Source organism: Pituophis catenifer, unplaced genomic scaffold (assembly GCF_029215685.1).
Source record: "Pituophis catenifer annectens isolate HBS135680 unplaced genomic scaffold, rPitCat1.0.hap2 SCAF_10, whole genome shotgun sequence".
Classification (NCBI taxonomy): Eukaryota; Metazoa; Chordata; class Lepidosauria; order Squamata; family Colubridae; genus Pituophis; species Pituophis catenifer.
In genome coordinates, this window is record NW_027256890.1 from 14,548,739 (window position 1) to 14,562,438 (window position 13,700).

Consider the following 13,700-nt stretch of genomic DNA (forward strand, 5'->3'; position numbering starts at 1 on the left):
GGAGAGACAGGTCATTGCCATAAAATCTGGATGAAATGGGATCTATATTTATTTTTTACTGGCTGGGGGAAGACTCTGCGGTCACCAAACAGCTAGGACTGGAAAATAAAACCAGGTTGTGCAATCGCTGAGCCCTCCCCTTTGTGTCTCTTGAGGGAGGGGAAGTCTGCCCCCACGCCTTCCCCACCAGCTCCATGGTTACAAACCCCCCCCTCCTTTCGCTTTCAACCCCTCCACCCTCCTGCCTGCCTGCTGCCAACTTTTGATTGGACTTTGCAAGCTCTCAAGAGCAGTTTGGAGAGGTTTTGGCCAGGAGTTGAAACTTTGAAGAAAGAAGGAAGCTTGCTCTTCTCCCATCATGTCTCAGCTGGTGCGTGGCCTCTTGCTTTGAACCTTTCCACGATGCAAGCCCAGCCGAAGCAGCGTCGTGAAGGAGAGGAGGAGGAGGACGAGGAAGAAGAAGAAGAAGAGGGAGGAGGAGGACGCAACCACAGTGCATCAGAGGGTCCTTTCGGAAAAAGCCCCTTCCATCTCACGGCCGAAGATGTATATGACATCTCTTACATCCTGGGAAGGGAGCTGCACACCCTCAGCACCGAACCCCAGGCGGAGATCCCCGGCCGGGTGGCTCGCTTGCAGTTCAAGGTGGTCAGCATTTTGGAAATGTTGGAAGCCCTGGTGAGCGAAAACCACCTGGTCGTGGAAGCCCTCAAACTGGAAAGAGACAGCTTGAAAAGGGAATTGGAGGATCTCCGGCAGCGGGTGACGTCTGGCACCGCAGGAGAGGTAAACGGGAATGGGGTGGGTGGGTGGGTGGGTGATGGAGAGGAGATGTTGGTTGATGTCTGGATCTTGGTCCTGTGGCTTCATCCGTCTCAGATGCAGAGGGAGGATTAGTTAGGATGTAGGGCAGAGATGCTTAAGCTGGCCAAGTTTAAGATGGGTGGTGGCACTTCAATACCCAGAATTCCCTGGCTTCACCAGAGCAGGGGTCTCTCTAAACTTGTCGACTTTTAAGACTTTGTGGACTTCAATTTCCAGAATTCCCTAGGATCTGGCTCCTCTAGAGCAGGGCTCTCCCATCTTAACAACTTTAAGACTTGTGGACTTCAACTCCCAGAATTCCTCAGCCGGCATAGATTCCTAGCTGGCTGAGGAATTCTGGGAGTTGAAGTCCAAAAGTCTTAAAATTGTCAAATTTTGGAGACCCTTGTTCTATTTCTCTAGATAACTCAGAATCAGCTGCTTGGGGCACCCTGTTTCTCTCCAAGGGAGGATCTGTGATGACTGCCTTTGGCATGGTTTGGAGGAAAAGCTTGCCAGCCGTTGACATGCGTCAATCACAAGGCCGCTGGGCGGAAAGTTCCGATTTAGGAAAGGCACCCTTGCTCCAAGGAAGCCTTGTCACATGTCTGAAAGCGTCAAGGGGAAAGGAGAAGTTCTCTTAGGTTTCAACTTTCTGCCCAATAACCATAAGTTAAACTCCCTGGTACATTTTAGCTTCTGCAGCTATCACTTTCCATTCTTTCGATTTAATTGGGGGTTGTTTTTTTTAACCTCAAAATCTCCCTTAAGGGCTTCATGAAGTTTGCAGGTTCTTTGCTGTGTATGTCATCAGTGCAGCTTCTCCCAAAATCTTGCTGGATTTTTATTTTTTGATAGAATGCCATTTTTTTCCCCTGGCCTCTGCCATGTTTCACATTGCCTCCCTTAGTTCTGTGGTGGAATGTATCCTGGATTTCCAGGAGGCTGCATTCCAGAGGAGCAAGAGGCAACTCAGCTCAGATAGTTCGTGTGAGAGAAAGAGGGCGAAGACAGCTCCTGCTTAACAGTCCCCAGAGTACATTATTAGGACAAGAATCTTTGTTTCTAAACAGGGCGATTGTTAAATGAGTCGTGCCTGATTTTACCACCTTTATTTACCACGGTTGTTAAGCGGATTCCTGCAGTTGTTAAGTGAACCCAGCTTCCCCCATTGCCTTTACTTTTTGGAAACCAGCTGGAAAGAGGGGGGGGGGGGGAAATGGCGATCACGTGAGCCCAGGAAGGCTGCAACCTTCATAAATACCTTCCTGAATTTTGATCACGTGACCCTGAGGATACTTTAATGGATGTAAGGATGAGAACTGGTTGTAAGTCTTTTCAGTGCCGTTGCGACTTCAATCAATCGTTAAACCAATGGTTGTATGTGGAGGACTGCCTGTTTATGCTTTAGGTCAGGGGGTCCCCAAACTTGGCAGCTTTTAAGACTTGTGGACTTCAACTCCCAGAATTCTCCAGCCAGCTTATGCTGGAAGCTATACCCGGAAGCCATAGCTGGCTGGAGAATTCTGGGAGTTGAAGTCCACAAGTCTTAAAAGCTGCCAAGTTTGAAGACCTCTGCTTTAGGTGGTAGAGTCGTCTGCTTTAGTTTGGCAAGATTCTGTCTAAAGGTGAGGAAAGTTTAAACAGATCTGCTCGAAGGAATCGTCAAGTGGTCTTTCTGGGTTTTGGGGAAGCTGATCGCATCCTTCTCAAGAGCTCCGTTTCTGTTGTGGGGGTCCATTTCGCTGTTCTGTCCTCCTGCAGGTAAATCCGGGTCCCAACAAGATGATCGTGGACCTCAAAGACGTCAACCGGCCCCGTTTTACGCTACAGGAGCTCAAAGACGTCCTTCAGGAACGCAACCACCTAAAAGCCCAGCTTCTCTTCACGCAGGAAGAGTTGGAATGCTACAAGAGGTACGAAAAAGTGCAAGTTTTCACAGTTTTTACGTTCATTCACAGCTGAGTCCCAATTAGTTGCAAAAAGTCCTTCGGGATAATCACCAACCTTTATCTCCCTTGACACGCTGCCGAAGACCTACTTGGCAAAGTCACATGGAATCCAGAATCAAACAGAGATGCCGACTGGGAACAGAATCAACAACGTTGCTTTCCTGCAAAGGGCCCACGTGCCTTTGCTTCTCTTTTAAGCCTTATGGGAGGGGCCAAACATCTCCAGGCGCTACTCCCGAGTCGCCCCTTTTGTTTCAACTGTTCTTGCCTTCTGGCAGCTCTGCGCGTGCGTGGACTGGGAACAGGCTCCTCCTGTTCCTCTGCCTCGCTGACGTCCGACTCTGGAGTTTCCGGAGGCAGCACATAACTCCCAGATGGCCCTTTCTCTGCCTCTGATGCTTGTCCAAGCCCTCCCCAGACTCCAGGACTGGCCCATGTTCCTCCCCAGCCTCCTCACTGTCCGACTCTACTGCCAGCTCCGCAGGCTGCTGGCGGACCACAACATTCTGCTAATTCCTCATTCTAAGGACCATTCATATAGATCTTACCTGTTTCGATTTATTATTTGCTAGAATAATACTCTTTACAAGGGGCGCCGGGGACCTTGTAAAGGGGCCATGAGATGGAAGAATAATGACCAGCAATGGTGGCTAACCCCTAGAATTAACTGAACCATGGTTTACCCAATTAAACCCTTGTTGTCAGACTGTTATTGTACGTTAAACCATAAATGGAGAGTCTGGGTTGGTCCCACACCCTGGGATAAATGTCGGTTTGCTCTTTGTGAGTCAGCACGTTGTGCAAACCACAGCACAGCTGAGGAGGCATTTGTGGGGGTTTGGCGTGTAAGCGGATTGCAACTAACAGCTCGTGTCGTTCTCTTTCCTGTTGCCTAGTGGTTATATTTCTCCGAAGCCGGAAAAGGAGAGTCCCACGCAAAGAGAATCGACCGTGGGCACACCCTCCGGCCCCACTCGACTTAAAGAGAAAAGTACAATCAAGCAATGGTGAGTAACTTAAGATTTCTGTTTTGAGAGGGAGTCAACGACTGGCTAAAATCTCGCGGAAATGCCCCACAAGCTGAATTAAAATAATGGCCTTTAAAATAATGGGCAGATTTCAATCTAAGACAGAGTTTTTCAACCTCTCAGGAGTTTTTAAGATGTCTGGACTTCAACTCCCAGAATTCCCCAGCCAGCCATGCTGGCTGGCTGGGGAATTCTGGGACTTGAAGTCCACTAAGGTCGTTCTCCTTTATCGCCAGTTCTCTGGAGAAGGAGGGACCAGCTAAAACCTCAGATGAGGGGCTCACAACATGAATAAAATGAAGCCAGGTTTTTTTAAGACAGCGGGGCAGGTTTGATTCCTCAGATTTCGTGTTTGCTGGGGGGATTCTGGGAGTTGAAGTCCACATTATCTTCAAATTGCCGGAGCCAATCTCCTCTATCACCAACTCCCTGGAGACTCAATTTACCCACTCTTAAGCAAAAATAATTTTCAATATTTGGATTGATAAAACACTCCTAAGCATTCAGTATTCGAAATTATCGGCTGGTGCAGAGAATTCCTTTAAAGTGATTTTTTTTTGACTTTTACATTTGGGTTTACCTTTAGGAATTCAGAATCTGTTCCTGCCACTCGTACATTAACGCCTTCCTTCAATTGCAGGTTTGCCTTTAAAAAGTTACGGTGACCTGTTTCCGCGCTGGGATGTCACAACCTGGAAAAGTCGAATTTTAAAAAAAGCAGCGGTTGCAATCCTGGAAGACTGTTTTAGTGATTCGTTGCAGCTGGTAGAGGCTTCGACCTCTAGTTTTACCCCAGTGGGTTTAGGATCGTCTTCCGTTTTCTTGTTAAAGCTTTTCTAACCTGCTGACTTCCAAATCTATGGGACTTTTACGGCGGGTTATTTTGATCATGCAACTTTGCCACGGTAAAAGTTTTACTGGAATTTTTCTTTTATTTCTGCAGCCAGCAGAATAAAGTTACGCGCGTCGGTTTCTAGAATCCTTGCAGTGATGTTTGCGAAAACACGGCTTCCCAATTTTTAGAGGCTTCGCGTCCCGGAGGAGGAAGGGTATATACAGGGAGTTCTCAACTTAGAACCATTCGTTTAGTGGCCATTCGGAGTTACAATGGCACCGAAAAAAAAAGAGACTTATGACTGTTTTACACACCTATGACCCTTGCAGCATGTTATGTGATCAAAATTGGCACGCTTGTGTGTTTATGATGGCTGCACTTTCTTGGGGTCACGTGATTTCCCCATTTGTGACTTTTCTAGCTGGCTTCCGACAAGCCAAGTCAATGAGGTAAGACGGATTTGCAAAACGACCACAGTTTTCACTTAACAACTGCAGCAATTTTGTGGCAAACAAGGGCATACAATCACTTAACAGTGGCCTTGCTTACCAATGTAATTTCTGGTCCTGAGTTGAGGATTATCTAATCCTCGATTTACAGAGTACAAGCCCCAATTAAGAGTTTTCACTAGTGGCTGGTTCAGCATTAGCACTTAAACTTATATACCGCTTCATAGTGCTTTTACAGCCCTCTCTAAGCTGCTTACAGAGTCAGCCTCTTGCCCCCAACAATCTGGGTCCTCATTTGACCCACCTTGGAAGGAATGAAGGCTGAATCAACCTTGAGCCAGTCAGGATTGAACTGCTGGCAGTCGGCAGAATTAGCCTGCAATACTACATTGTAACCACCGCGCCACCATGGCCTCCCTCCACACTTAGCAATAGCCCTTAAGACTTATATACCGCTTCACAGTGCTTTTACAGCCCTAAGTCAGCCTCTTGCTTCCCCAGCAATCTGGGTCCTCATTTTACCCACCTCGGAAGGCTGAGTCAACCTTGAGCCTGGTGAGAGTCGAACTGCCAAATTGCAGGCAGCCGGCAGTCAGCAGAGGTAGCCTGCAGTACTGCACTCTAACCACTGCGCCACCGTGGCTCTCAGCATTGTGGGTTTATTGACAGAAATCATTTAAACTTGCACACGTAGCCCAATGAACCATAAAGCACAGGAATGGTAAGGCGTACCAAAAGGCTACGGCGACGTATTTGTAGTAAGCCATAGTTTGTTTACCTACGGTTTGTCGTAATCGAGTTATGGAGGTTTTATTTTGGTTTGGTAGTTCAGAGACTTGGTCAAGCCAAACCCGGTTCAGGCATTCTACCGGGACTATGTCAGGTTGCTGTCTCAGGCACAACGGCCTGGATTCGTAGAACAGACAAACCACGATTTGAAAAAAGAAATACACTTACTCATATGAACAACCAAGGCCTCCATCGCTGTCAAGTCAGACACAAAAGAAAAGCCTTTGCTTTTAATAAATAGTTCACTTTATTTATATTCTCGCAGAGAGAAATAATTTTTCTTCAGATCACTCCTTTTTCATCATTTCTTTAAAAAAAAACCTCCCACATCATCGCCCTTAGGTCCTCGATTTTTGTAGCGCCAGCAGCAGGGGATCGGAGCTTTTATTGAAAACGGTGCTCGCTCGCTCTCGCCCTGCAAGAGTGTGTGACGCTCAGCTGGGACTACATTTCCCAGGATTCCCAGCCAGGTGTGTCATCCCCACCTGTCTGGAGAGCACCAGGCGGGGTGCACAGGGAGGAATAAAGGGTGAATTTCAGGCAGAACGTAAAACTCAGAAAACATGTTTCTCGATTCCGCCTCCTGATCCTTATGCATTTCACAATTCTCTCCCCCACATCACCACCAAAGTGCTTTATTGAAGCCTTCACCTAGCCCCTCCCTCCCCCCCAGGGATGAGAGCTAAGAATTCTGGGAAATGTAGTCCCAATGCCACTCTTTCCGGGAGAAAATCCATTCCGTTCGCTCTGATCCACTTGGCCCGTTTCTACACGTCGGGGAACGCCGAGTTCGAGAAACCTCCATCCAAATAGTTTGATGCGGGAAGTGATTTCATCCTAAAACGCTTGGTTTGCTAAAAGCCTGTTTAAGGACGAGCCCCAAATTCCATTAAAAGCCCTTTCCCCCCCCTTCCATTCCCAAAAGGAAAGAGAGAGAGAGAGAGAGAGAGAGAAGGGAGCAAATACAGAGCACAGCTCAATAACTCCTCTAGCTGGTTTTCCGATGTTGCGTTGCCACCCAGAGCCGAGCAACGAGTTTCTCAAACCCTACCCAGCAATCTACTTTGCAAACCTGGAGGGGGAGTGGAAGAAGAGTTTTGGGGGTGCCAGAAAGCACCGAGGATCAAACGACGAGGTTCAAACAGTTGGGCCTCTTCTCCCAGCTGAGGAAATTGCAAAAGCGAGTAGGCCGTTTAGAGCCTGTCGCCTTCCCTGGCTCCGTTCGCTTCCTTCCTCCGCTCGCCAACGGCAATTTTTTGGATGGCTCACGACAGCAAAAAAAAAAAAAAAAGAGAGATAAAAATGGCAGTCAGCCTGCAACCAGATCCCTCAGTCACACAGGGTACCGGGTTCTTTGAAGGAACAAGCTGACCCTGGTCTTCGCATTGCAACCTCTGTATAGTTCCTTCCTGACGACACGTCCAGTGATTCTCAGCTGAGTTAAAACTGGTTTCCAATTTTCTTCCCCCTTTTTTTAAAAAAAGGTTGCAAACGGGCTGCTTTGAAAAGACCACAGTTTTTTGGGATTTTTTTTGGTTCTTCCAACTGCTCTCCTGAGCCAGAGTTCTCCATCTCCTGTCCGTTTAGCAGAAACATGATCTTCTCTCCCCTCAGCTTTTGAGGCACAGATCACCCCAAAATCTCCAGCCCGCAAAGCGGAGGTGATAATCCTGGATAAAAGGGGCCCAAACCCCTCTAAGGAAAGCTAGACGGTCCTTCAAATGTTGTCAGCTTTGAACCGGTGCCTGGCTAAGAAAAGGGGGGGGGGAACTAGGCTTCCTTCACAAAATTCATTCTTCGCCCTTTCTTGAACAGGCCCCATCATCATCTTCGATCAAGTTTCAAGATTTAAGTGTTGCATTTGTAAAATATATATGTATATATATCTGTCAAGTGCAGAAATCCGAATGCTTCAGAGATTTCCATGCAGACGGGAAGAATGAATCGAAGCAGGGAACTCTGCGAAGCCGAAGGAAGGAGAGAGAAGAAGAAAGAAGAGAAGAAGAAGAAGAAGGATGGATGGAAGGAAGGAAGGAAGGAAGGAAGGAAGGAAGGAAGGAAGGAAGGAAGGAAGACGAGGAGAAGGAGGAGGATGGGAGGAAGATGAGAAGAATGGAAGGATAAGTATGGGGGGGGGGATGAGAAGGAGAAAAAGAATAGGAAGAGAAGGAAGAAAAATAGAAATAACAATAATAAAATCTGTTCAGGTGAAGACTCCATCATCCCTGCTGGCCCTCCAGCTAGCCACAAAGGAGACCTTTTGGAGATAACCTCTCTTAAGAGCTGCCAATAAATCCTCTTTAAGGAAAACCCAATGCTTACTCTTGTGCAAGGGATGCCCTTTAGTGTTTCAACCAGGGATGGGCCTCCAAAGAAGCTTTGCTCCGGTCCCCATAATCATACAGCAACTCCTCGCCAGCTTTGATGTCCCGGGAGGCCACCAGGATGAGGTGGGGGACGCCACTGATGTCGTGGAGCTTCGTCTGACAATTCCCACACTTGCTGTGATTGACCAAACGTCCCAGGCGGTTTGTCTCTTTCGTGGCATCGACGCTAAGAGGTAGATTTCAAGGGAAGAGAGAGAAAAAAAAACCACAGGAAGACCTGATTTCTCTGGCCCAATCATGGATAGCAATTTACAAAAACCCTTAAAAGAGGTATTTTAAGTAGAAACAAACCCAGGTTGCTATTGTGCTGGCAAGCCGTTGGAATTTTTTTTAAAATAAGAACACCACTGTTCTAAACCAGGTTGAAGATGGGTGGACTTCAACTCCCAGAATTCCCCAGCCAGCACATCATCTGAGCGCCAGCAACCATAGAGTCTGGGCTCTAGAGAAGCCAGACCCCAAGGAATTCTGGGAGTTTAAATCCCCGCTTCTTAAAAGTCACACATCTTCTGAGCGCCAGCAACCATAGAGTCTGGGCTCTAGAGAAGCCAGACCCCGGGGATCCCTGGGAGTTGAAGTCCACCCATCTTCAAGTTTGCGAGGTTGAGAAATACTGTTGTAAACCGTGGTTTGTTGAATGTAACGCAACGGACTAAATCTGCATGACACGTCAGGCTATTGAAACTTTGGTTTCAAACATGAGCTGTAGTCTGCCTTGGTTGCTTCTCTTGCTCTTATTTACTTCTTTTATTAGTGTTATTTTCTCATTTTAAGAGGGGAAATTGGTTTTCGGAGGAGGATAGGAAGGAAGGAGGGAGGAAGGAGGACTCTTACCAGAAAGTCTTACTCAAGTATTGGAAATAGTACATATAACAACCCGTGGATGGGTCCTGGGCATAAGCCGCTTCTCGTTTCTTTGCGTCCGTAATTTCAATGAGGTCTCCATGATATTCGACCACAAATTCACCCCTGTTAAAATGCCTGGTTGCAATGACGCCCCGGCCTTTGCCGTCAATAAAATCGATCTGCGGAAGACAGCAAAAGAAATTATTCGTTAAGGGAAACCTTTTTTTCCCCCGGCCAATTCCTTGAACTTTGTTCAAAAAGGCGAAAGCCGGTTTGTAAACGTCCTCGTTCAGAGGTGGGTTTCAGCAGGTTCTGACCAGTTCTGGAGAACCGGTAGCGGAAATTTTGAGTAGTTCGGAGAACCGGTAGTAAAAATTCTGACTGGCCCCGTCCCCCCATCTATTCTCTGCCTCCTGAGTCCTTTCCTAGAGAGGAAATGGGGATTTTGCAGTATCCTTCCCCTGGAGTAAGGAGGGAATGGAGATTTTACAGTATCCTTCCCTTGCCACGCCCACCAAGCCATGCCACGCCCACAGAACCGGTAGTAAAAATTTTTTGAAACCCACCACTGTCCTAGTTCCACCTCAAAACAGTTAGACTGCATTTTATTTCCGAATTTCAATTACGGTAGCCTTGCTTTTAACTGCTTTTTATGATATTTGTAACACAGCTTTTAAGTTTTTACACGTCTCTTTGCACATGGCCCGTTGGTAGTCCGGGCGCGAGGTGGGCGATTTCTAAATGCGATCTATGAAATTATAAATTTACCTTCATCCCGTCTTCTTTCCCACTCTTGATTAACTCATCGATCCGTTTCTTCTCCTCCGTCTACGAAATACAAGACAACGCAGGGAGTTACTGCTACAATTTGCCAGACTGTCAGTATTTAAGGATGCCCAAGGTTGTAGAAATCACCTAGTCGTGCCTAGTTTGGGTAATCCTAAATCCAACTTTAGCCATGAAGGCTTGTTGGGTGATTTTCGATCGATCGCCAGGAGATGGTGAGTTCTAGTCCTGCCTTAGCCATGAAAGCTGGCTGGGCGATGTTGGGCCAATCACCAGGAGATGGCGAGTTCTAATCTTGCCTTAGAAACAAAAGAAGGCTGGGTGACTCTCTCAGACCAACCCGCCTTACAGGATTGTTGTTCGAGAGAACCCAGCGTTATTGGAAGGAACTCTACAAGTCGCTTTCTTTCATTCTTTTTTTTTTTTTTTTTTGATTTATATGCCGCCCTTCTCTGGAGACTCAGGGCGGCTTACAGTGCGTTAAGCAATAGCCTTCATCCTTTTGTATATTTTATACAAAGTCATCTTATTGCCGCCACAAACTGGGTCCTCAATTTACCTACCTTAGAAAGGATGGAAGGCTGAGTCAACCTTGAGCCTGGCAAGATTCGAACTTACTTTAATTGCAGACAGCTGGTGTTAAATTACAGTGCCTTGTCTGCAGAGCTATCCAGGCTCAAAAAATATTTCAGAGAAACCTATCTTCTTTTAAAAATCCTTGGCTATTCCTTTATCACCGAGGGCAAAGTCGGACTGGGGGGGGGGCAATTTGGGAATTTGTATCGTTCTTTGGTAGACCTGAAAAGGAAAACGTTAGTTAGTAGTAAGAATGAAGCTGCAAAACAGATCATACCTGTAATTCTTTTTTATTCTTTCTGGAACTTCTTCTAACCGGATAATAGTCTGTTACCTTTCGGTTTGGGGGTGTTTTCCCTTGGCCTCTGAGACGGAAAAACAGGTCAACGTGAAAAGACCGGAGCTTTTTCGTTGCCTCCAGACACTCCCAAAAATTCAGAATGGAGTTACCCCAAAGCCTCCCACCCACCTCTTGAAACGTTGGACTCACTTCCTTCGGGATGCAGGTTTTTTGCCTCCCTTGTTCGGGGCCTGTTTTTGGCTGGGGACCACGCCTGATTTGGCTGGCGGGAGTTTCTGAGTTTCTGTCGGTTCGGGATTCGGGCTGGAAGGAGACGCTGGAGATTCACATTCGGTGGCTTTGCAGGTCTGGCTGTCGGATTTTGCAACGCTGGAGGTCGAGTCACCCACCGGTACTCGGTCTGCCATTTGTGGGTGAAAAAGGAAGAGGAAAACTAGCGGAAGAGATCTTATGTTTTTTTTTTCCCCCCTTCGTACCTTAGAAAATTAGAAAGTACGTCGGGGTGCCTGGCTAACTCCCAGGAGGGAAAATTTATTCTTACCTTTATTATTATTATTATTATTATTTATTGAATTTCTATACCGCCCTACTCCCGAAGGACTCAGGGCGGTGCACAGCCATGAAATAAAACACATAAATATACAAAATTTAAAATCGAATAAAATGGATTAAATAAATTTGGCTGAATTAATACCCATAATTTAAAAATACCCATATTTTAAAATCCATTAAAATTTAGAATTTACACTTAAAAGGGAGAAGATTTAGGCGAGGCCAGCTTGATGAAATAAAAGCGTCTTCAGCTCGCGGCGGAAGGTGCGCAGATCCGGAATCCTCCGTATCTCTGGGGGGAGCTCATTCCAGATCGTCGGTGCCCCCACAGAGAAGGCTCTCCCTTACCTTCCAGTTTTTGGCAAGTTTCAAGTTTGCAGATTTGGCCTTTCGTCTCGGGGGGCGTGGTGGAGTTTTCCTCTTGAAGCGGGGGCCGAGAGGTGGGAATTTTACTGGGATTCACGTAGCTGTAGATTTTGGCTTGACAAGTGAAGATGTTCTCCTAAGAGGGAGAGATTGGAAAAATACAGACCTTGTTCACTGTTGTCGGCTTTAGCTGAATTTGCTGAATAATAATCTACCAGAGATTAAGTTCCTATAGTGGGTTGAGCCACAGAGCGTAGATTAAATCCAAACAATACCCTAAAGAAGGGGTCTCCCACCTTGGCGACTTTAAGACTTGTGAACTCTCAGAGTTCCTCAGCCAGCAAATTCTGGGAGTTGAAGTCCACAAGTCTTCTGGGAGTTGAAGTCCAACTGCTCTAAACCACTGTTTCTCAACCTCTGCATCTTTAAGAGGCACGGGCTTCAACTCCCAGAATTCCTTACGGCTGGAGAATTCTGGGAGTTCAAATCCGTTTTCCTTTGGAATTCTGGGAATGCGCAATGTTAGAGAAGTTCAAACATACCCTCCGAAAGATTTAACCATTAGAAAGAGATTAGATTGCGCTGAGATGGATGACATTGGAACTGAAAAGGACTGATGGATTCGGACTTTTACGTAATATGGGAGAAACGGTATAATTGGATCAGAGATAGGAAAAAAAGGGAAGAAATAACAGATAGTAGATTTTGTAAAATCATACGGAGCAGTGTTTCTCAACCTTGGAAGCTTGAAGATGGGTGGACTTCAACTCCGAAGTCCACCCATCTTCAAGCTACCAAGGTTGAGAAACACTGATATAGTGTATCGGAGAACATTAGTGTGATGATATGTAAAGGGTCACAGCCACGCACAAAAGTTGAATAAGAATTGTTTAACTTTCTTTCTTTCTTTCTTTCTTTCTTTCTTTCTTTCTTTCTTTCTTTCTTTCTTTCTTTCTTTCTTTCTTTTATATACTGCCCTATTCCCGAAGGACTCAGCCATAATAACACAAATATAATATAAAATTAAAAAAAACAAGTTAAAAGACATATTAAAGTAGATTTGGCCCACTAATTAAAACACTGTTCAAACCCAATTAAAAAAATAAATACAGAATGCCAATATAGCCTAAATACAGAATATAATAGGCATACATACAGAATATAATAGGCATAAATGCAGAATATAACAGGCATAAATGCAGAATATAACAGGCATAAATGCAGAATATAACAGGCATAAATGCAGAATATAACAGGCATAAATACAGAATATAATAGGCATAAATGCAGAACATAATAGGCATAAATGCAGAATATAACAGGCATAAACGCAGAATATAATAGGCACAAATACAGAATATAACAGGCATAAATGCAGAATATAACAGGCATAAATGCAGAATATAGCAAATAGGCATAAATACAGAATATAACAGGCATAAATGCAGAACATAATAGGCATAAATGCAGAATATAACAGGCATAAATGCAGAATATAACAGGCATAAATGCAGAATATAACAGGCATAAATGCAGAATATAACAGGCATAAATGCAGAATATAACAGGCATAAATACAGAATATAATAGGCATAAATGCAGAACATAATAGGCATAAATGCAGAATATAACAGGCATAAACGCAGAATATAATAGGCACAAATACAGAATATAACAGGCATAAATGCAGAATATAACAGGCATAAATGCAGAATATAGCAAATAGGCATAAATACAGAATATAACAGGCATAAATGCAGAATATAACAGGCATAAATGCAGAATATAATAGGCATAAATGCAGAATATAAGAGGCATAAATGCAGAATATAATAGGCATAAATACAGAACATAATAGGCATAAATGCAGAACATAATAGGCATAAATGCAGAATATAATAGGCATAAATGCAGAATATAATAGGCATAAATGCAGAATATAATAGGCATAAATACAGAATATAGTCAAAATGAGTTTCCTGGAGAGAGAGAGAGAGAGAGAGAGAGAGAGAAAAGGGAAGGGGGACCC

At 45.2% G+C, this 13,700-nt stretch overlaps 2 protein-coding genes across 2 annotated transcripts in view; one reads left to right on the forward strand and one right to left on the reverse strand.

The window, feature by feature from the left end:
* The first annotated feature begins 229 nt into the window (after positions 1-229).
* Positions 230-4,763, forward strand: RILPL2 (Rab interacting lysosomal protein like 2). Its single transcript, XM_070950944.1, has 4 exons — positions 230-786; positions 2,569-2,720; positions 3,653-3,763; positions 4,425-4,763. Exons 1-4 carry the CDS (start codon positions 403-405, stop codon positions 4,447-4,449), a joined length of 672 nt encoding a protein of 223 aa, XP_070807045.1. The 5' UTR covers positions 230-402; the 3' UTR covers positions 4,450-4,763.
* A 1,349-nt stretch (positions 4,764-6,112) lies between these two features.
* KMT5A (lysine methyltransferase 5A) overlaps positions 6,113-13,700 on the reverse strand; it is a 10,981-nt gene continuing 3,393 nt past the window's right edge. Inside the window, exons 3-9 of the mRNA XM_070951040.1 lie at positions 11,654-11,807; positions 10,943-11,153; positions 10,730-10,817; positions 9,859-9,918; positions 9,079-9,269; positions 8,180-8,410; positions 6,113-7,816 (exon numbers count right to left, since the gene is read on the reverse strand). Of these exons, the coding sequence (XP_070807141.1) occupies positions 8,200-8,410; positions 9,079-9,269; positions 9,859-9,918; positions 10,730-10,817; positions 10,943-11,153; positions 11,654-11,807 (915 nt within the window). The 3' untranslated portion in view covers positions 6,113-7,816; positions 8,180-8,199. The remainder of the gene's footprint in view (positions 7,817-8,179; positions 8,411-9,078; positions 9,270-9,858; positions 9,919-10,729; positions 10,818-10,942; positions 11,154-11,653; positions 11,808-13,700) is intronic.

Coding starts and splice junctions, on each gene's coding strand:
- RILPL2 (XM_070950944.1), top strand. CDS start 403: ATGCAAGCCCAGCCGAAGCAGCGTCGTGAAGGAGAGGAGGAGGAGGAC. Junction 2,721..3,652: donor GAGTTGGAATGCTACAAGAG/GTACGAAAAAGT, acceptor CCTGTTGCCTAG/TGGTTATATTTCTCCGAAGC. Junction 3,764..4,424: donor AAAAGTACAATCAAGCAATG/GTGAGTAACTTA, acceptor CTTCAATTGCAG/GTTTGCCTTTAAAAAGTTAC.